The sequence below is a fragment of the Octopus bimaculoides genome, chromosome 13, assembly GCF_046866305.1.
Source record: "Octopus bimaculoides isolate indiv1 chromosome 13, ASM4686630v1, whole genome shotgun sequence".
NCBI classification, from domain to species: domain Eukaryota; kingdom Metazoa; phylum Mollusca; class Cephalopoda; order Octopoda; family Octopodidae; genus Octopus; species Octopus bimaculoides.
This window is the reverse complement of record NC_142940.1, coordinates 18,262,700-18,285,948: the sequence shown is the minus strand read 5'-3', so window position 1 is coordinate 18,285,948 and position 23,249 is coordinate 18,262,700. Positions and strand designations below refer to the sequence as shown.

The 23,249-nt window shown below is 35.8% G+C and overlaps 1 protein-coding gene across 7 annotated transcripts in view; it reads right to left on the bottom strand.

Moving 5' to 3' along the window:
* Positions 1 to 893: 893 nt before the first annotated feature.
* Positions 894 to 23,249, bottom strand: part of LOC106879253 (very long chain fatty acid elongase 4) — an 89,543-nt gene continuing 67,187 nt past the window's right edge. For 6 of the 7 annotated variants that reach the window (XM_014928750.3, XM_089361553.1, XM_014928749.3 and 3 more), the window contains 5 exons: positions 20,743 to 20,823; positions 13,421 to 13,592; positions 8,322 to 8,449; positions 6,921 to 7,073; positions 894 to 2,414 (listed from right to left, as the gene is read on the bottom strand). In XM_014928750.3, coding sequence (XP_014784236.1) covers positions 2,274 to 2,414; positions 6,921 to 7,073; positions 8,322 to 8,449; positions 13,421 to 13,592; positions 20,743 to 20,823 — 675 coding nt within the window. In that variant the 3' untranslated portion in view covers positions 894 to 2,273. The remainder of the gene's footprint in view (positions 2,415 to 6,920; positions 7,074 to 8,321; positions 8,450 to 13,420; positions 13,593 to 20,742; positions 20,824 to 23,249) is intronic. The other variant, XM_014928747.3, reaches the window with a different exon arrangement.

Sequence of the window (23,249 nt, the reverse complement as noted above, 5' to 3'; positions counted from 1 at the left end):
AATGGGACTCAATGGTCATCTGAGAGGTCATGGATGAAAAGTCAGAAATGCTATTGACAATGAGGAAGCACAAGGAGATGCAGTCATCTGTGAAGATAGAGCAATCACCATACATATACATACACATATGTGTATGTATTTATATGTATACGTGTATGAGTATATCTATGTATACGTGTATGAGTATATCTATGTATGAGTGTGTATATCTATATATGCATGTGTATGTATATATATTTATATATATGACAAGCCTCTACGTAGTTTTTGCCTACCAAATTAATCAGTCTGGGGCTGTAGAAGACACTTACCCAAGGTAGCATGTAGTGAGATTGAACCTGAAACTATGTGGTTACAATGTGACGTTCTTAACCACACAGCCATTTTCATTTTTCTAATTCATATGCCACTGAAGAAGAATTTCTCAAAGTTTCAAACCATGTCCTTCAAAATACAAAGGACAAAGATATTCTTCTCCTTTACCGAAATGTATGAAAGGAGAGGAGAAAGAGGGGAGGAGGGAGAGAGACAGAGACAGAAAGAAAAAATAAGGAGCAGAGGATTTATCAGTTGAGGAGGGCATAAACAATGTACATGATTTAAGTATGGAAATTAGCCTATTTTCAAGCATGAATCAAAAAGAAATGACTCGGTTGTCTCCCATAATTGCCAAAATAATTAAAATATCAGTCAGTGAGTTCATCATGTTGTCTTTTCATGATTGCATAATTATTTGTAATTAGCTTTCATTGCTCACTACGTTAAATATGTTGACACTAATTAACAGATAGATGATGGTAAAGAAAAAAAAGAGAACGAAATGCAGAGACAGATTGCAGTTGAGTAGCGGAAAACTGAAATGTTCTTTTCTTAAAAGAAAAAAAATCCAATGATTTTATTATTTGTAACTAATTTTATTAATTTGTTGAAATTGTTTAGTACAGCTTTGTGAAGAGCTTTTTGTTCAAAAGATCTACCCTCATTGTCATCTACCTTCTTTGTCAAATAGATACAACTTCTGAAATGAGATGAAACTCAATGAACTTAAAACAATGGAATTAATTAAATGTTTGACATATAAAATATTTAAATCATTAATTAATTTTTATTTATAATGCAGAGTTGATGAATGAGCAGAATTGGGATAAAATGGCATCTATTTCCAATGTAAAACAGAAAATTCCATCAGCTTGATATAGATATATCATTTCAATTATATTGCAATTACAAAAGAAGAAATAATTGCAAAAGGAATAATTATTTCCTGTCCAGCAGTCATGCATGACTGCAGTAACTGAACAGACCACATGCTATATCACTGGACATATAACAGTGATACAGAATATACTTCAGCTGCATACACAGAGAAGGCAGCAGGGTCATTTTTCACTAGCCTAGCTTCAGTAAAACTATCTAGCCACCTAAAGTGGGAAATTCTAACTGACCCCAGCCCCACTTCTATATAACAAACAGCAAGAACAGTCTACAATAAGGGGAAGATGCTATAAACACAAAAAATCATCTTCAAAAACTGTAGGTATATTTGAGTCCATCTTGGTTGCATGCACTCAAGAGAAATTGAATTATACTTTGTAATTTACATGTGCTATTGAAAAAAATAAATGACTGCATAAATGGAAACATCAATGAATTGTTTGATAACAAGAATTTTGGCAAAGGTAAGTATATTAACATTTGAACTACAATGAAAATATTCAAGTGTGACACACACATAAAAAATGTAAATGCTCAGTATACACTTCTTCAGTTGTCATCTACATTAAAACACTTGTGAATTCTTGAAGCTTTGATATAGATGTTTCATATATTTATATATGCTTCAACAGTCAATGTAGAATAAGAGTTGACAGCTTAGAGTCAGTGAAAGTCACTGAACATCTGGAATGCATCTTGAAGACAAGGTGATTATCAAATGTTTCAGTCAACAACTCGAACATCTGACGCTGTGGTTTCGATAGATTTTGAGACAAGAACGTATAACTGTCATTTAAGGCCACCATTAACAGCAGTTCACTTTATCTAATAATATCTTTTAATAGCAGTTGTGATATCATTGAAGAATACACCAAATAGGCAATTAATATCATCAATAGATGGAGATGAAGGATACATCATCAAAAACAACTATAGAAACTAAACAAACATAACAAAAATAAACAAAATTTTAACTGAAATTAAAAAATATATATATAAAATTTTTTACAACTGGCAACAGAGGGAAAGAGTACACACAACTTAATATATGGAATTTGTTATTGATCTTTTGCATGCGTTTTACGGCGAGATGCAACAGAGTCTTTCGAATATTGTTTATTATCAGCTTTCTTCGAGTTATTGGCTTCCTTCGGTAAAGATTTTTTGGAATTAGAGGAACCATTCTTCTTTCTATTTCTCTGAAAGGAAAACAAAAGAGAAAGTTTAGAATCACAAAAAAAAAGTAGTAAACTACAGAAACAGAAGAAAGCAAAATGGCTGTCAGTAACAATGCTCAGTAGATGTAAAGAGTTTAACACAGTGGCTCAGTAGATATTACTGATGTTCCACCACTTATGACAATGAGTGTTCGAGTTGATTCAATCAGCAGAACAGCCTGATTGTGAAATTAACATGCACATGTAGCCTTAATGTAGTTCTCGGGGAGATTTAGCATGGCACAGAATGCAACAAAGCTGGCCCTTTGAAATATTGGTGCTACTCATTTTTGCCAGTTGAGTGGACTGGAGCAATGTGAAATGAACACAATGCACCACCATGTATTGAATTCACAACCTTAAAATCGTAAGGGGTCAAATATTATAACCACTAAGTCACATGCCTTCAGTAGGTATAAACACAAAATAAAGGACTGGTTCTCAGATGAGCCAAAGTCAGAGCATTGATACAGTCAGCCAACCTATTAGAAACAGCAAGTAAATTGGTGCTAGACCACTAATATATCCAAGAAAAGATTTACCACACGTCCACTTAACACTATAAAAACTGGAATTGAGTACCGACCCTAGGGATACTTAGAATGCAGAAAGAATTAATTAGCTTTATATTATTATCGACAGAGAAAATAAGTAGTGAAAGATATTGGTATGTTGTGTACAAGGATGTTACTTTGTAGTTTGCTCATAAAGGTACAAGGATATAAATGCCTAGGTCAGAATTACTAAATAGAAATTCTTGTATACTTCACAACAGAGTGTTTATAACTAAAAAGGGACAACCTACAGTAAAAAAACAATGAATGTGACAATATGCAAATTTCAAAGAATAAATGAAAAAACAAATGAGAATATGTATGTACAGCAGTCAATGCATACCATTGACTACAAACAGTTTAACCCTTCTGTGTTGTTATATTTCTGTTGAAATACAAAGACTCTGCTTCCATTGATTTTGTTAAAAATAATGACTAAGTTAGTAAAATAACTCATTATTTAAGCTGGTGCTTGAAATGTAAATTAATGTGAAACTAAGATTGAAAGTTTTTAGATCATTTCTAAACAGGAAGTGTATCTCAGAGAATCTCCAGGAGTGCTCTTAGATGGGTTAGTAGAAAAAGAGTAAATCAACAAAAATATATTATCTTAAAAAAAAAAAAAAACCGTTAGAACTAAAACTATAAACTAAAAACAATTGAATGATATATTTCAACTAAAAATTTATTTGCCTTATCAGGTGTGACTGTGGTTGAAAGTTTGCTTCCCAACCACATGGTTTCAAGTTCAGTCCCACTGCAAGGTTATTTGGGCAAGTGCCTTCTATTGTAGCCCAGGGCCAACCAAAGCCTTGTGAAAGGGTTTGATAGCGAGAGAGATTGAAAGAAGCCTGTTTAGTGTATGTATGCATGTATATGTATTTACACCTGGATTACTGATTCCTTGTATCAACAGGACATGATGGCTGTGAACAAGTGTCATCATCATGCAAGCAGTGTCTTTAATTTCCAATCTTTCTTGAAAAATATGTCTGGTCAGAGGGAAATATCACTTTATATGGAAACAGATGAGGGTTGGCAAACAACGATGTTGACTTCTTTTTATTATTGGCTACATGTATCTCAGGTTTAGAATGGGCACACCATACCCTTGATCAGTTAGGCTTGAGACTTTCTTAAAACATTTGATCGATTGATTGGTTTTATTATTATTATTATTATTATTATTATTATTATTAAGGCAATGAGCTGGCAGAATCGTTAGGTTGCTGGGCAAAATGCTTAGTGGTATTTCGTCTGTCTTTACATTCTGAGTTCAAAAACAACCAATGTCTTCCATCCTTTCAGAGTCGATAAAATAAGTACCTGTTGAACGTTGGGATCGATGTCATCGACTTACCCACTCTCTCTAAAATCGCTGACCCTGGGCCAAAATTTTTAACATTATTATTATTATTATTATCATCATTATTATTATTATCATTATTATTATTGCATAGTCAAAAAAAGAAGGAAATGCAGCACCCATTCACAATCTAGAGAACTGTTCTAAATTCTCACAACAAACTGTACTCCACCATTAATGTCACCTAAGGACTAAATGGTGAGGTTAAACAAGAGAGAAGATTACATTCACTGCTTCAAAACAATAATACTCCCTTTCATAGTTTGACTCCAGGTTGAATAGAAATTAGGCTGATTTTCGTTTTAAAATTTTGAATATATCTTTTCCATCCAGCCGAAATTTATACTTTATTCCAATCAAGATTAAAATGGTAAGACATATTGCTTGGCATGCTATGTGTCACAGAAATCATGAATACAAAAGAAGAAAATCAGCTATTGAACTTGCAATATTCGAGAGTTACCTCCCTTACATGTATATCCTACTCACCCATCCCCACCCTACCACCACCACCACTTTCTACTAATTCTCAAGATTTTTAACAGCCATGGACGACCTTCTTTCGAGCAGTGGACCACATTAGGTATGGCTCATCATAAGGTACGCTGCACTACTAAACACTTCGAGGTAAAATTTTTCGTAGAAGGTATCTCAGGCCACTACAACAATGAAAGAAAACTGTTGATTTACAGTTCAATTTCCATTTCAATAGCTTCTGACTTGTGACAATTCAGCAATTTTAAGCATACACAAGTATTGTGTAGTGTTGTCATACAGGATTGACAAAACTTTACTTTTTCAAATTATAAGAGTACAAAGCTATACTCAGTGGTACACACAAGTAGCTACAACTGCTGAATAACCCCAAATCGTTATAAACAGAAGAAACAGTAACTGACCATTGAATCCAATAATTTTTAATTTTTTTAATTTTTAATAAAATATTTGGAGGGTTACAAATGGACTCTGAAGCATGCTGAAAATTACACGGCTGGTGATGACAAATATTTTTACTTCAGGCATTAAAAGATACTGAGGTGAGAGTAACAGGTTGTACACACCCGTCTAAATGGTGTGTTCAGCTACCCCTTGCAGACATAATTGCAAAGGTACTGCCACAGAGAATGGCCAGCAACACCCACTGCAACAGGTACCCCACATTGCAGGACTCATTTCTTCTCAGACCGGGTACAGTCGTCCCAGTTTTGCAGAGGAAACCAACAGTGTGAGGTCCGAGAATACCAGAAGGATGAACACAGAGCATAGACAGCCAGAACAAAGACACACTAAAGTGATTGGCATTAGGAAAGGCATCCAGCTGTAGAAACCATGTTAAAGCTAACATTAGGGCTTGGCGTAGCTCTATGACTTGTCAGATCCTGTCAAACCGTCCAGCCATGACAGTATGATAACTGGATGTTAAATGGTAGTGGTGATGCTGATGTAAGGCACTAAAACCAATAACTACAGATTCTACTAATTTACAACCTTAACCATTTAGCATTCAGATTTTTCTGTCAAATGCAATGCTTATTCATTCACTGTATTGTCTTGTCACATCGAGATTCGGATGATGTGATTGTTTGTTTTTAGAATGATGTTTTAGAGTAGGTATGAGAAGCTGAATCTGGCCAGTTTGAACATAGGACAAGGTAAACTATTTGGGCCTGATATGACCAGTTTAAATGTTAAGGAGTTCAAGAGTCTTCTGCTTTGTAATAAACAGACACCTGTCTCTGCTGTGACTACCACCAGACATACACCAGAGAAGAAATGGGACAGGAACTGCTCGACCATTTTTTGCCTATGGATCCCTTTGATTCCTATTTTGCTCTACTGGTCTCCTGCAGCCATTTGATGTTTTAAAAATACGAGTACTCCATCAGTTATGACAATAAGAATTCCAGTTGATCCAATCAATGGAACAGCCTGCTTGTGGCTGAGCACTCCACTAACACATGTACCCTTAATGTAGTTCTCAGGGAGATTCAGCATGACACTGAGTGTAACAAGGCTGGCCCTTTGAAATACAGGTACTACTCATTTTGGCCAGCTGAGTGGATTGGAGCAACATGAAAAAAAGTGTCTTACTCAAAGAAATAACGCATCACTGGGAATTGAACTCACAACCTTTTGATTGTGAGCCAAATACCCTCACCACTAAACCATGCACCTTCACAAATAATATAATAAAATATTTTGTCTATCATAGAAGTATAATCAATTTATTGCACATAAATTTTACATGGACTTCATATGGGCCCCCAAGGGTGATATGAACCTTTTGAAAAAGCCTTGGCATAGACAAACAGACTGTCATACTTCATATGATAATCTGCCACAAGTAAAAGTGCATAATACAGTCACCTACCAGGCTAAAGGACATGAAATATCTGAACAATAGATCAGTGGATAGCACATAGTCATTGGACCAACTATGTATACACTACATGTATTTTTGAAACATGGATCACATGGAACTAAAACAACATCAACAACAATATTGGATAATACAATACATTGCTTTTTTAGAAAGAAAACTGCAGCAAAATAAATTTTATAGGTTACCTTTTTAAGAACGTAAGAGTTATAATAGAAGTTAAGAAACAATAGCAACAAAGACATCCCATAGAAAATAAGTGCCCAGTGCATCCAGACAGGAAAATTACAGCTTAAAAGGAGAGACTGGGTAGCATGAATCATACCAACAACAAACTGTACCTGCAAAAGATAGGTTAAAACATAATTAAGATTAGGAAACATACAGAGTTAAAATAAAGATAAATCAAAAACGTATTTCACTAGGCACAAATGTGGCTGTGTGGTAAGAAGCTTGCTTCACATCCACATGGTTCCAGATTCAATCCCAGTGCATGGCACCTTGGGCAGTGTCTTCTACCATATAGCCTCAGGCTGACCAAAGCCTTGTGAGAGATTTGGTAGACAGAAACTGAAAGAAGCCCGTCGTGTGTGTGTGTGTCATTAATGAGAGAGACGGAATATGGAAGATATGAGAATCTTTATTGATCACTACAATTGTTTCAACTTATCTAGCATTTATCCCTCGCAGGTGGGATACTGAATTTCTGGTTTAGATATATCCATAGTGTTACGACACCGTTTGGTGATTAGAATCAAAATAAGCAACAAGGATATCCAAAGTTAATGCAGTACGATCGTTTCATGCGACTCCATTTATTTAAGCAATGTGAACATTACATCAAATGTAAAATGCAGAGCAACCCTCAGCTGCACAAAGATATAGAAATTTACTGAAATTTTATTTCAACAGAAGGACATACAAAAAACCATTTTGACTAAGCCAGACCTCTTCCTTTCTATTTGGAGAGTTTAAATGTAGTTACAAAAATATGTCCTTCTGTTGAAATGAAATTTCAGTAAATTTCTGTATCTTTGTGCAGCTGAGGATTGCTCTGCATTTTACATTTGATGTAATGTTCACATTGCTTAAATAAATGGAGTCGCATGAAACGATCGTACTGCATTAACTTTGGATATCCTTGTTGCTTATTTTGATTTTAATCACCTTATATATATATATATATATATACACACACACACACACATACTCACAAAACAATATACACATACATATATCACATTAGCTCACTTTTCATTACATAACTCAGGTCAAACCCATACCAGCATGGAAAACGGGCATTAATTAAATAATGATGATGAGGTGCCATGTAAAAATCACTCAGTCCACTCTGCAGGGTGGTTGGAGTTAGGAAGGGCATCCAGCCATAACAATTCTGCCAAGACAGACATAGAAGACAGGTGCAGGCTCCTGTTTGGCCAGCTCCAGTCAATCTGCCCAACCCATGCCATCATGGAAGGCAGACATAAAACGATGATGATGAAGCTGTTAGAATTATATCATTCTCATTATATGTCACGGAAAAGACAATGGTAAAATATTGAAAATTCATAAAATAATATACAAACCAACTGCACAATTGTCAGATAGCGCTTCCACCAAAGGTACTTTTGCATTGCAGGACCAAGTGCAGATAGACCATAATAGGAATACATCATAACGTGAATAGAAGAGTTCAGTAACGCTCCTAAAAATGCTGTAAAATAAAAGAAACAATAGTTAAATACCAGGTTACAATTATGCAGATGTTTAAACAGTGTAACATGATTTTTTTGTCTTTGGGTACAATGGTTATTTATTATTTGTTTATCCCTAAAAAGTATGAAAAATGGCTAATATTTCCTTCAGACTTTGCTTTCGTCCACTTGTTTCCATGTGGACAGCTAGAAGTAAACTGAAGTATTGATCCTTGTATTTATACCACCATCTATGTTGCCAGAATGTTCAAGCAATATTTGAAATTTTTAGAAACTTCCTGAAAGTTCTAGAAAATTCTCTTTCAGAAACTCAGCACTGAATCTGTCTGAAATGTAATGGAAAATAGGTCAGTTTCAAAACATTGCTGTCCAGGTCACAAAATCAAAGTTTGAAAGGAAAACGTAATTATTTCCATTGATTTCTAGATAGAAGCCAATAGGAAATAACACTTAAGAAATAACAAAGACAAAAACAAATTAAAATTTTGTTACACAGTGTTATAACGGCTGATTTAGATTTACAATCGATGATCTGCTGTATGTGACTATAAGACATATACACTCATATATAAACATACATTCTCATAAACTTGAACATACATATATATGTATGTATATGCTGTAGGGAATTAGTAATAATGGTACACCCCTCTCAGATGATATGGAATAACCTAGTCACTATAAGTGAAGAGAAGTAGGTGAAGTACCGGAGTACATAGTAGGCAGTCGTCGTCTTGTTGATTGCTGTTGAACTACTGCCTTTGTGTGGAACACGTGTTTTGCCGTCTTGCAGTGGTATTATTCAACGTCTTCCCTCTTGTTTGATGAGGGAACATTGTAGGTTCATGCCTTCATAATGGAATACGAAGGTTTGAGTTCTTCTTCTTCAGACTTTATGTCATCTGAGGAAGAGCTGTTTAAAAGTCTGAAGAGAATAGACGAAGCAATGGAGGTGAAGAATTATGCAGAGGTGGTGAAAGAGAAAAGCGAAGATGAGTGTGTGGAGGAGTTGAGTAGATTCAAAGAAATGCTTAAAAGGGAGGGGAACGACATAAAAGTGCCCCCCACCAAGAAGTTTAAAAAAGAAAAAAAAAAACCATTATTTACAGGACATACTCAGCAACAACAAGGAAAATTGATATCATGTCGACCACTGAAGTCAAAGTGACATTAAAACCAACCTGACAAGGGATTTCTTACCTTGCCAGAAGAAGAAAGTTTGGAACAGTGGAGGTGCAGTTCCAAGAGGTAGCTACTGCTAGGCTGCACTCGGCAACACCCTTAAAAATGGATGAAATGGTGCTTCTACCCATATACTTTGGGAGGTATGCTTCCAGGGTTAGGGTAGAAGGTATACCCCCAGAAACTGATGTGGCCAGGCTAGCAGCTGCTATACTGCTGCGCACGTAAGAGAAAGTAGTGGTCCTCCAGGCCACCAGAACAGCCCATAAGAACTGGCAAGGGCTGAGCCTAGATATGATAGTCCAGGAAGCCTCGGAAGACTTTGAAAACATAGTCAAAACCATCACGGTCGAAGAGGTCAAGAAAATGGACACCAGCACAATACCAGAACGGGTAAGCTATCTTGAACTTTTAAAGAAATTCTTCAGAAAGATGAAAGTTACCAATTACAAATAATGTTTTAAAAACATGTTCAAGGAAGTCACTCAGAGGTGAGGCTGAACTGCTTCATTTCCCCACCATGTGCTGTCCCCTCTGTGTTAGGCCCTGTGTGGCCAATAAAAGAAAGAGTACTTAGTAGGCAATCAGTGATAGTCATGTCTTTACTGGTTTTACTAAGTACACTGTATACCAAAGTGGGCATCATAACAACCCAACATTTTCAACAATGGCGACAAGGATTTAAACAATTCACAAAGAATTAATGAACACAAGGATTTAAACAACTCTTGAGGAATTAATAAACTTGACGAGGATGAACCAATTCATGTGGAGTTAATAGAAACTAAAAGAGGAGTTAATAAACTCACAAAGTTGGTGTACGGATTTTATGAAAAATCATAAAAGTATGGAAAATTTGTTGGTAGGTTTGCTCGAGTTGCAAAAACAGCAACAACAGATACAACTGCAAGAGCAACAACAGAAGAAACAACAAATAATATTACAATAACAAATGCTGCAATTACTGAAGTTGTCAGCAAAGTCAGAAAAAGTGTTCTCAACAGACTATGTTGCAAACTCCATAACAGACAGTTCTATAATGTAAATAATCTCCATAACAGAGTTCAAATATGAGCCAGACAAAGGAGTTACCTTCAAGGTTTACTACAGAAGATATGAGCAAATCTTTGAGCACAAACTGTAAAGATTGGGATGACAAGATGTAAATGTGCTTAATCTTGAAAAAACTGGTGGCAACAGAACATGAATGATACAGTAATTATGTACTCTCAAGTAAACCTTCAGACATAAACTTTAATGATACAGTAGATATACCGTGTAATATTTTCAGTGAAAAAAGCTCATTGTTCAAAACACATTGAAAGTGTCTGAACATAGAGCAAAATAACAATGAGGACTACATCACATATGCTGGTAGAGTTAACAGAGAATTTGAGAAATTTAAGCTGGATGAATTAATGCCAGGTATGTTCCAATGCCTGATTTTTACACAGGGACTAACTGCAGAAAAAGATACAGAAGTTAGAACTAGAATTCTCGCTAAGCTGGAACAAAACCTGGATGTAACCCTACAAGTGTCAAAAGAATGTGAAAGGATAATTAAATTAAGACACAACACAGAGGAAACTGAACATAAAGATCATTTCCAAATAAAGCAGGTGTGAAATAGTCAAAATAGAGAAAAAGTGTTTTCTAAAAAACACAACAAAAATCAGGAAATAAACCTATGTTTTGCATGTGGGGGAAAAATTGTCCATTTAAGAAAGCAGAGTGCTTTTGTTATGGTAATATAGGACATATAAAGACACACTGTAGAACGAAGATGATAAAACATCAGAACAAAGGAAAAAGAATAGTATGTCATTGGAAGAAATTGGTAACAAAACGATGAGGAAATTTGTGAATGTGAAAATCAGAAATACAAGTGTTAAAATGTAATTGGACACTGGAAGCGATACCACCATTATAAACGGAAAAACTTGGAAGCATGTCGGTAAGCCAAAATTAATTAAATTGAAAAAGGTAGCACATAGTGTTACGGAAAAATAATATATTTTTTCAGTGAAATTATATGTAATGTAACATTTTGAGGTCAAACAGAAACGGTAAAGATATACGTGTTAAAAAGGTCACTTAATTTATTCAGCACAGAATGTATGGAACTATTCAAAGTATGGAATACACCCATAAGTGTTTTGTGTGGAAATATAGTCGGTTCAGTTGAAGGTTCGAATGTGGCTGAGGGACTGAAACAAAAAATTGCAGTAAAACAGAGTGGAACACCTGTATGTAAGCCAAGACGAAATGAGAAATTGCCCATGATAAAAAGTAAACCTTGTTCAAAAGTAGATGTTCCATGGTCGAGACTACACATCGATTTCACTGGTCCTTTAAATGGTTCTTACTACTTAGAGGTAGTTGATAGTTTCTTGAAATGGTCTGAAGTTTGCAAGTGTAAAAAACCAACCTCCTCAACTGTGATAAATTTTTTACATGAATTGTTTACAAGATTTGGCCTCCCAGACAAGATAGTGTCTGACAATGGAATGCAATTTGTGTTCAAATTTTGTGTAACATTCGCAGTAGAACATATAACTACAGCGCCATACCATCCCAGATCTAATGGAGAGGCAGAATGCTTTGTGAATACCTTCAAAAGAGCCCTTAGAAAATCGAATAAAGAAGTCATGGATGAGGTAGCTCTACAACAATTTTTAAGAGCGTACCATGTGATGCCAAATCTGAAATCCGAATACACCAGCAGGTAGCTCACCAGCGGAGCTGATGGTTGCAAGAAAAGTAAAATCAGTCTTTGATAAATTGCTACCTAGCAAGAAAAGAAAAAGTACACAGCAAGATTCTTTAAAGTTGGTGAAAAGGTGTATATAAGGGCATACAAGAATGGAAAGCAGAGTTAGGAAGTTGGTGTAATTACCAAATGCATAGATAATATGATGTACAGGTAGAAAAGGCATACAAAAGAGACACAGGAACCAACTGAAAAAGAGATTCGTGGAAAGTGAACCAAAGAAGTCAGAGGAACCAATGGAATGGTTGTACAATGCATTTCAAGTACCAACACCACTGCAGATGATTGAATCTTGGCGTACAAGTGAGAGGAAAAGAAAACATATAGATTTCCTGAAAATAGATGCCATGCACAAAAGTATTAAACTGTACAAAAAAAAAATACTTAAAAAAGGGGAGGTGGGGTGAATAAAAAGCAATTATTGCTAAATAAAATGACACTTCCTTAGAAAAAACTTGAAAGAATGTTGTAGGGAATTAGTAATAATGGTACACCCCTCCCATGTGATGAATGGAATAACTTAGTCACTATAAGTATGTGAAGTACCAGAGTATGTAGTAGGCGGTCAGAAATAGTCATGTCTTTACTGGTTTTACTAAGTATACTGTATACCGAAGTGGGTGCTATAACAATCCAACATTTTCAAGGATTATGATAACATATATTACAAATTAAAAGCAGCTCTAGCAATGTAAACATTATCGGTCACACATACATACTGTATGTGTTTTGTTTATATGACAAGTTTGCTGTGGGACAGAGTCCAGAAGAAGCTCCCAAGCAATGCCGAGGAGGAGAAGGAAAAGGAGAAGACAGAAGAGGAGGAAGAAGAGGAAGAGGCAGCAGAAAAGGAGGAGGAATAGGAGGGGGGAAAATGGAGGAGGTGGTGGAGGGGGAAGAAGAGGGATACAATGTGAAGTGTATTAGGATAAATAGCATCAAATACAGCACCAGAGTAGTACCACATTTAGAATATATAAATGACACTTTCTGTCTCTTCAATGACTGTAATACTTACACTGACCACCAGCAACCCATTTGGTTCCAATCCACCATATAGGAAACATAGTGACATGATGGTAGACATGAAGAAATGTTATCTGTTCATTCTTTTGACGCAAAATGAAGAAAACTGTGTCAAGCATTTCTATCAACTTGGAAACATAAAACCACCATATTGCATTGGCAATCTGTAAAATATAAATAACACAGTTGTATATATATATATATATATATATATATATATATATATATATATATATATTTATGTATGTATGTTAAATTCAAATTACGATAAATGTAAACAAACAAATGAAGTTTGCTTTTAGAAGTGTTGAGATGTCTTAGAAAGTTAAAGAAGTGATTTTAAATTCTCAATCGCAGGATAATGCTAATAATATAGCCTGAACAGGATAAACTACCCCTATTTTGCAGAAAAAAGTGCAGGCGGTGAGCTATGAGACCCGAACTCACACCTCCGTGATTACGCACCGCAGTGCTCTGACCGATTGAGCTAAGCTCCCCCATATATGTATTTATATATATATATATCTTATAGTAAAAATGGATACATAAGGGTGGAAAATCACAGGAATAATACCATATGTCCAACGCAAGATACAATATGTGTGTTCAATTCCTTCAAGAATCAATAAATGAATTTATAGTATAAATGAATTTATAGCCATGATGTAAGGTGTTGTGTCCAGTTGTTTTACTTGTATATTGTATTATATCACTCTAAACTTTTTATGTTCTCTATATTTTTTTCCTTCCTCTCTATATGTAAAACAAACATCCTGATGAAGGGAGTGTCTGATCTCTGATATGAGTACAACACCATATTAATAGACACATCTCAGAAACGGTCCATAGATGTATACTTTTAACTTAACTTTTATATGTTTTTTTTTGTTTTTTTTAAATCCTGTCCTAATGTACACGTTTTTAATATAATACATGTAAATTTATAACTTCATCATACCGTATATATTTACCCATTATATGTTATATCATAATGTACGTTTACACATCGTAATGTTTTAACTTTAATTGTCATATTTTTATACAACTTAGAAATCATGCATATTTATAAATATTTTTTTTAATAAATATTTTGAACATTCATATTTCTAAAGTTTTTATTGTTGTATTTGCTTGTCTTTTTACCGTACCTTTTAGACACTTTAGAGACTGAATACTATAAATTTATTTATTGATTCTTGAAGGAATTGAACACACATATTGTATCTTGCGTTGGACATATGGTATTATTCCTGTGATTTTCCACCCTTATGTATCCATTTTTACTATAAGATGAATTCTAGCTCATGCTGAGCACTTCAACTCTAGCCCATCTTTATATATTGTTATATTAATACATAATTATACAAATATATATATATATATATATATATATATATATATATATATATATATATATATATTGAAAATGAATAAAAATTAAAATGCCACTTTTTTAAAACATTTTTGAGGTGTTTTAATTAATTTACATGTTTCGGTTTTTTTGAAAAACCTTATCAAAAATGAATATAAAATATGTGAGAAGAGAAAAGGGTTATTAATAAAATAAAATTGAAATTAAAATTAAGAATGACATTCATATATACATGTATCGTAATATTCTAGTAAGATATTTAGTACAAAAGAGCAAAACAAGTAATTTACATGTAAGTAAACATCTTACAAACTAGCATAAATACATACAACTGCTTGTATATGCAAGCATTTTATCTAGGATGTAGCTAATAATACGCATATTGATATTCATGTGTACAAGTGACTTCCAGCATGAATCATCTACTATTTCTGGTGTTATTAGTTTACTAGGCTTCATCCAAAGAACATTTAACTTGATATTTTTTTGACTCTAGGCACAAGGCCCAATATTTTTGGGGAGGGGGTCAGTAAACTAGGTCGACCCCAGCACACAACTGGTTCTTAATTTATCGACCCCGAAAGGATGAAAGGCAAAGTCAACCTCGGTAGAATCTGAACTCAGAACATAAAGACAAATTTCACTTAATACTTAATAGAAACTGACCTAGGTATTGAACTCACCACCCATTATAATAGCAACAGCAAAAAAGAAAGTGTTGGTTTTCTGTCTATTTCAACAAACTACAGATCTTTATTTCTCTTAGCCATATATCACAATCTAAAAGCAAAGAGCTGCAACATGCTGACTCAACAAGGCCCCTTGAGTCACATCAATTTATCTACTGTCCATCTAGCTGTCTCATTTATCAAAATAAATTAACAATTTGACAACTAAGTCATCAAACTGGTCAGTTTCAGAGAAGACAGTTATACAGTTGCTTGACCTACAAAGGGGAAATAGCAGCTAAATATCTTTCAAACCACACTTTTAATGTTTTTTTGTTATTTTTAAGAAGGAAGAACAGATCAGATAATACAGCTTTGGATACACTGTGCTTGAAAGAATAGAGAGGATGGTTACAATTGGAGTGTCTTTGATCTTGTTTGCTGGATCAGAGGAAACCTGAGTTAATCTTTTAATATTTAAACAGATCATATTTGACCTAAATTTTCTACCTGTGTCATGTTCAAACTGGCCAAAACCAGACTCCCACACCTGCCCTATAATGTCATTCTAAAAAACAAAGTCAGCTCACTGAAATCTTGAAGCTCCAAGGTATGAATAATGCATGAATAATGCAAAACAATGTGAGTAAAGAAAACATACATTTGACAGAGTAATTTGAATGTTAAAGGGTTAAACAACAACAATGTGAGCAACATACTGAATGGTACTAAAGGGAGCCTCTGTATGGTCATTTAACCTGCTGGAAATCACAACCAAATCTCCCTGCCATTTTAAGTAGGCAAAGGACCCATTAGCTAATGTAGTCCTAGATAACACAATGAGATATTATTATTATTATGGCACATAAAATACACCATTTCGAGCGTGGCCGTTGCCAGTACCTCCTGACTGGCCTTCGTGCTGCTGGCACGTAAAAGCATCCACTACACTCTCAGAGTGGTTGACGTTAGGAAGGGCATCCAGCTGTAGAAACTCTGCCAAATCAGATTGGAGCCTGGTGTAGCCATCCGGTTTCACCAGTCCTCAGTCAAATCGTCCAACTCATGCTAGTATGGAAAGCAGATGTTAAACGATGATGATGATGGTCATAGCTGGAATGCCCTTCATCAGGTCTTCAAAGTCAGGGCTGACTTAGAGTTAAAAAAACAATTTCAAAAGACATGGGCTGATGACATGAGCCTTTTATATCCCCCATTTCATATCTGCACAGTTATGCAGTGGTTGTTGTGTGCAGGTGCAGTGTGGCAATTAATGACTCATTACACTACATTAGTGCTGTTGTTTAACCATATATTGGCTCTGATCAAGCAGGTCAGTAAATAAAGATATTCCAAACATAGCCATCTCACCTTTTGTCTTTTTTAATCAGATAGTATACAGCCATATGAAGACTGGCATGCCAAAGAAGAGGCACAATGTTTCTTGTGTGTCATAAAAGGCGACTAAAAGAAGTTGAGATAGGATTTGTACACCAATCTCATAAAACCTTCACTAGCAAAAAGACTTATGAGTTGAAAGGTTATCACATGAGTGGTGCAAAGGCACCATCTGCTAGAAGTAAGGAATCACCAACAAAGGTAGCTGCAGCAACATTGTTACAGCACATGCCACCATACAAAAAACAGCATACCCCTGTCTACACAATCCAACATAAACAGTGTAATTTATGTAATTAACAAACTATATCCTTACAGTATTTTAAAAACACATTAATCCTTTTATTCTTTTTCCTGTTTCACTCATTTGACTACAACCATGCTGGAGCACCACCTTGGCCTTAAATTTAACCATTTAACTTGAAGATTTCACTATCACTTCTATTATATCAAATGGTTACATAGAGGGCTTTGTCACTGGCCTGTCTAATTTAGAAGCTATTAATGATGGTTACAGCAAAGACAGGTAAAGTTTTTAGTCAGTGTGAAACATTATTAATTCCTTGAGGAACAGTCATAACTACTTGCAACCCAGCATAAAAATTTGGGCCTAATAAGGCAACCAGTACTACAGCTGGAGGTTGTAATTTGAATTTGCCTGAAAACACAAACAGGAAATATAGTAACTTTAGAGTTAATGTAGCCTGTGTACGATGCAACATGGACAAATGGTTAAGAAGTTCACTTCACAATCTTGAAGTTCTGGGTTCAATCTCATTGCATGACATCTTGAACAAGTGTCATTTACCAAAGCCTTTGTTTGACTTGAGCCTTCTGAGTAAAATTGGGGAATTAGAAACTGTGCTGAAGCCTATCAGATGGATCCTAATTTAATTTGTAATTTAAGAGGTCTCACTTTGTCATGTTGTTTTATGTTGATTTTACCAAAGGCTTGCTTGCATTAACCCTTTTGATACCAACCCACCAGACAAAAGGTCCAACCCATGTTGTGGATAGTGTACCTCAATGACCTTGAACGCTATGCTAACAGAGCACTAGCTCCTGGTAGGGGAGGGGATACTCATGCTGGATAGGACAAAAGATAGAGGCCAGGCTGTTATCGACCAGGTTTCAAGTTCACTTCCACCAAGGGGCATATGTCTTCTACTACAGTCTCAGGCCAACCAAAGCCTTATGAGTGGATTTGGTAAGTAGAAAATTAGAGAAGCTTAGTGAGTGTGTGTGTGTGTGTGTGTGTGTGTGTGTGTGTGTGTGTGTGTGTGTGTGTGTGTGTGTGTATGTGTGCAAAGGTGCACTCACAATTGCTAGATTGTAGATTCAATTCCCAGACAAGGCATTGCTCCAGTATCCTTTTCGATCAGGGTGGAATGAAACAGGCTTCTTCCAGTTTCCGCCGACCAAATCCACTCACAAGGCTTTGGTCAGCCCGACCCTATAGTAGAAGACACTTGCCCAAGGTGCCACGCAGTGGAACTGAACCCAGGACCATGTGGTTGGTAAGCAAGCTACTTACCACACAGCCACTCTTATATATATATATATAAATGAATTATATATGAATGTGTGTGTATGTTTGTTACTGTCTCTTTGTTTTAATATCACATGATAGTAGTAAATGAATGTCACTATCTTTCGTTTCCAATCTTTGTTGGAAATTTGTCTAGTCCTGGGAAAATATTACTAACTTGGAAACAGGTGAGGGTTAGCAACAGGAAGAGCATGGAGCTGTAAAAAATTTGCCTGAATAAGATTCCCTCTGACTCATGCAAGCATAGAAAAATGGGCATTAACTGATGATGATATGAGGATTTTATGATAGCAATTGCTCAGTAATATTCTAATCACCATTTTAATCTAGTTACTATGTCCCTGAAAGTATAAGTAAAAATTATTGAAACATTCTATTTAATGGCTATTTTTTATGTGGGACAAGAGACATGATCATGCACTCAAGTGGTACTAATTTTCTCATTCCTGACTTGACGTCAGATTTCATGTTCAATGACATTCCAGCTTTAAGTATCCTATCTAATCTTTTCAGACAATTTGCATAAAAATGATAAAATAAAGTAGGCCAACCAACAACCAGTGTCTGCAACAATCTCTGAGATGGCTGGGCCATGCAGTAACAATGATGCTCACTAATTAGACCGGACCAGAGCAAGCCAGACTTGCAAGCCAATTCATTCAGCAGAATCTTTAGACACAGAAACAAAGTGGGAACCTGAAAGAGTGGCACCTGACCAATAATCAGAGGTATCTCAAAAGTGATTCAACACTGTTGTAATTACAATCAAGATTATCGCTGGGCGGCTAGGCACAAGCATGGATGTGTGGGTAAAAAATTTGTTTCCCAATCATTGAACCTGGAAGAGTCTTCTACTGTAGCCCCAAGCTGACCTAAGCCTTGGGTTCTTGTTTTGATATCATGTGTCCTTATCTTGATATCATGTGTCCTTTTCTTGATATCATGTGTCCTTTTCTTGATATCATGTGTCCTTTTCTTGATATCATGTGGTTGTTGTCATACAAGTGGTGTCTTTCGTTTTCAAATATCCATGGAAACAATTCAAGCCATGAGACAGCGCAAGAAAGGATTTGAAACTTGGGATGTGGGTTAGAACTAAGAGGGGGAGGGAGACAGGGGTTTCCTTTTGTTTCAGTGCTATTTCTAGCAAACTGAGTACCTGCATGAGTCTCATTGGCTCATTCTCAAATACGTCATGCAGTGACGTAATCATCACCATTTTAACCCTTTAGCATTTAAACTAGCCATATCTGACCAAAATATTCTACCTGTTTTATGTTCAAACTGGCCAGGTCCAGCTTCTTACGCCTAACCTACAATGTCATTCTAAAAGTAAACAATCACATCATTGACATCTTGAAGCTATGAGACAATGCATGACTAATTCAAAACAACATGAATAAACAAGTATTATGTTTGACAGAGTAATCTGAATATGAAAGGGATAACATCCACTTTTCCATGCTTGAGGAGTCAGACAGAATTCACTGAAGTGGATTTTCTACAGGGTGATGGCTTTCCTCTCACAAACCTTCATTTGTTTCAAAGTAAGGTAATATTTCCCCATAGCAAGGCATACTTTTATAACATTGGAAATGAAGGATATTGTTTACATATCAGTGATGCCCTTTTGCAATTATTATATGATGTCATGACAAGGAGACAGACACCAATACATATGTATACCATACACTTCTAAATACATATACACAAACACACACATCTACACAACTTCAATCAACCAAATCCACTCACAAGGCTTTGGTCAGCCCAGGGTTACAGTAGAAGACGCATGAAAATACAAAGTCATGACACAAGGTGCTCAACAGAGATCTATCCTCTGTTGCCAATGAAATTATAACTGTATCTGTTATCATTTACTTGTTTCGGTTATTGGAATGTGGCCATGCTGGGGCACCACTTAGAGGAATTTTTAATCAAATAAATCAGCCCCAGTACTTTTTTCTTTTTTTTTTTTCTTTTTAGTCTGGCACTTATTCTATCGGTCTCTTTGACTGAGTTGCAAAGTTACTGGGACATAAGCATATCAACACCGGTTATCACAGGGTGGTGGGAGGGGAAACACAAAGACACGCACACAAAGATATATATATTCAACAGACTTCTGTCAGTTCCTGTCAACCAAATCCACTCAAGCATCCAAGGTGCTGTGTAGTGAGACTGAACCTAGAATCATGTGGTTGAGAAGCAAGCTTCTTACTACACAGCATACCTGGCGCCTATATAAATTATTAATTTAAAGATCATAAATTTAAACTCATAAATTTTCAAAACATTTTACGAGAAAACATAAAAGTCATACTTACTCTCATCTCATTCGGATCAAGGCTGTATGTGACAGGCTGACAAAGATAGTTATAGCCAGCACGATAGGAGCCAACCAGTAGCTGTCAAAAGAATAAAATGATCAATCATTCATAGAGTGTCGCAAAAGAAAATAATTATGATTTCACACATATTGGCATAAGAACTGCAATAATTATACGAGTTTATAGACAAAGGAAGATACTTTGTGTGGTACCAGCAGAATAGCATCATCACACTCTCTGACAAAGAGCTTGGCTTCAATATATTAGACTTTTTTTCTGTACTCCTCTCAACCAATTTACTCCATTTTTGAACTGTATATTTGAAAGACCTCAGCAGAACAAAACGCAAAAGTCATCTCCTGTAGGATTTGAACTAACAAAAACATAAATAAATAAATAAATAAATAAAGGGAGATAACTAATACTCAATGATTTTTATGTATTTCAAAAATCCCTATCACAATTACTTCCACCCATCTATTTCACTCTTCACACACACCAGTAGTTCTCAACATTTTCACTACCAAGGACCTTTTTTTATTTAAATGAGTTTTCCTATAGACCCCAGGTACTACCTTTGCGGACCACAGATTGGGAACCACTGACACACAGAGACACTTGTACAATACAGTCCTCCAAGTTATCAGATCCTGTCAAACCAGCCAAGCAATATGCAGGCATAGCTGTGTAGTTAAGAAGCTAACTTTGCAACCATATGGTTTTCAGTTCAATCCCACTGCACAGCAACTTCAGCAAGTGTCTTCTACAATAGCGCCAGGCTAACCAATGCTTTATGAATGAATTTGGTAGATGGAAATTGTGGAAACTCATTGTGTGTGTGTGTCTTTATGTCCATGTTTGTCCCCAACCACTGCTTGACAACCAGTGTTGGTGTGTTTACATCCCCATAACTTAGCCGTTCAGCAAAAGAGATCAATGGAATATGTAGCAGGCTTTAAAAAAAATAAGCACTGAGATCAAATCATTCAACTAAAAATTCTTCAAGGCGGTGCCCCAGTATGCCTACAGTCTTACGACTGAAACAAGATAGATAAAAGAAAGGTCCACTTAGATGGGGTTGATTTTTGGTTAATCAAAATTTTAACTGAGAATCTTGAAAACCAGACGTAAATACGGTAAACTCCCTCCTATCTGGCACGACTGGAACCAGAAGGTTGTTGGACAACAGAATTTTCTGAATATCTAATCATCACTTTTTAAATTACCATAACACCTTACAAAACTCATTAAAACTCTGTATACACATCAGCATTATCCTTGATATTCCGAATATAGTTAAAGCGACATGCTAGCAGAATCATTACTGTGCCAGATAAATTTTTTAGCAGCATTTCTTCCTACTTTGTGTTACCACTTGATATGTAAAACTGGTATATTCAATAGAGTTACACTGCTATATTTAGTGACTATTCAAGCAATTTGTTCATGGAGAGCTAATGGGTTGGATGTGGTGCTGAAAAAGAAGCAAGAATTCCTGAAATATGCAAATACATCCATTACCGATTTTTCCATTTTCCATCACTTTGTTTACATTAGATGTATTCGGTTATGAAATGTTGTAACAAACCAGTGTTGGCTATAATTTATACAGAAAATCTGTAGAGATTTACATTCCGAGTTCAAATGCTGCTGGGGTTAAATTTACTTTTCATCCTTTCAGGGTCGATAAAATAAATACCAGTTGAGTCAATTTAATTGACTTAAGCTTATCCCAAAATTTCTGGCTTTACTCTCTTTTACTTGTTTCAGTCACTTGACTGCAGCCATGCTGGAGCACCGCCTTTAGTCAAGCAAATCGACCCCGTAGCTTATTCTTTGTAAGCCTAGTACTTATTCTAACAGTCTCTTTTGCAGAACCGCTAAGTTATGGGGACATAAACACACCTCCATCGGTTGTCAAGCGATGTTGGGGGGACAAACAAAGACACACAAACATATACACACATATACATATATACGACAGGCTTCTTTCAGTTTCCGTCTTCCAAATCCACTCGCAAGGCTTTGGTCGGCCCGAGGCTATAGCAGAAGACACTTGCCCAAGGTGCCATGCAGTGGGACTGAACTCGGAACCATGTGGTTGGTAAGCAAGCTACTTACCACACAGCCACTCCGTGCCAAAATTTTAAATTAATACTCTGAATATAGTAGAAATGAAAGAAGAAATAAAAGCATAATTTAAATAAAGAACAAGTTTCATTAACCTAATACATGATCACATGACAAACCAGGCTGTCAGATGTTGTAACACTTCACTGGTCACAATGCACTTCTGCATTGTTTTAGCCATCAAATGACACCACCCTGATGGTTAGGCCAGCAGGGCAGCATTCCTCCCTGATCGAAGGGGCATTGGAGCAATGTGAAATAAAGTGTTTTGCTCAAGAACACAACACACCACCCAGTCAGGGAATTGAACCCATGACCTAGCGACTGTGAGTACAACAGCCTAACCTGTCGGCCACATGCCTTCACAATACATT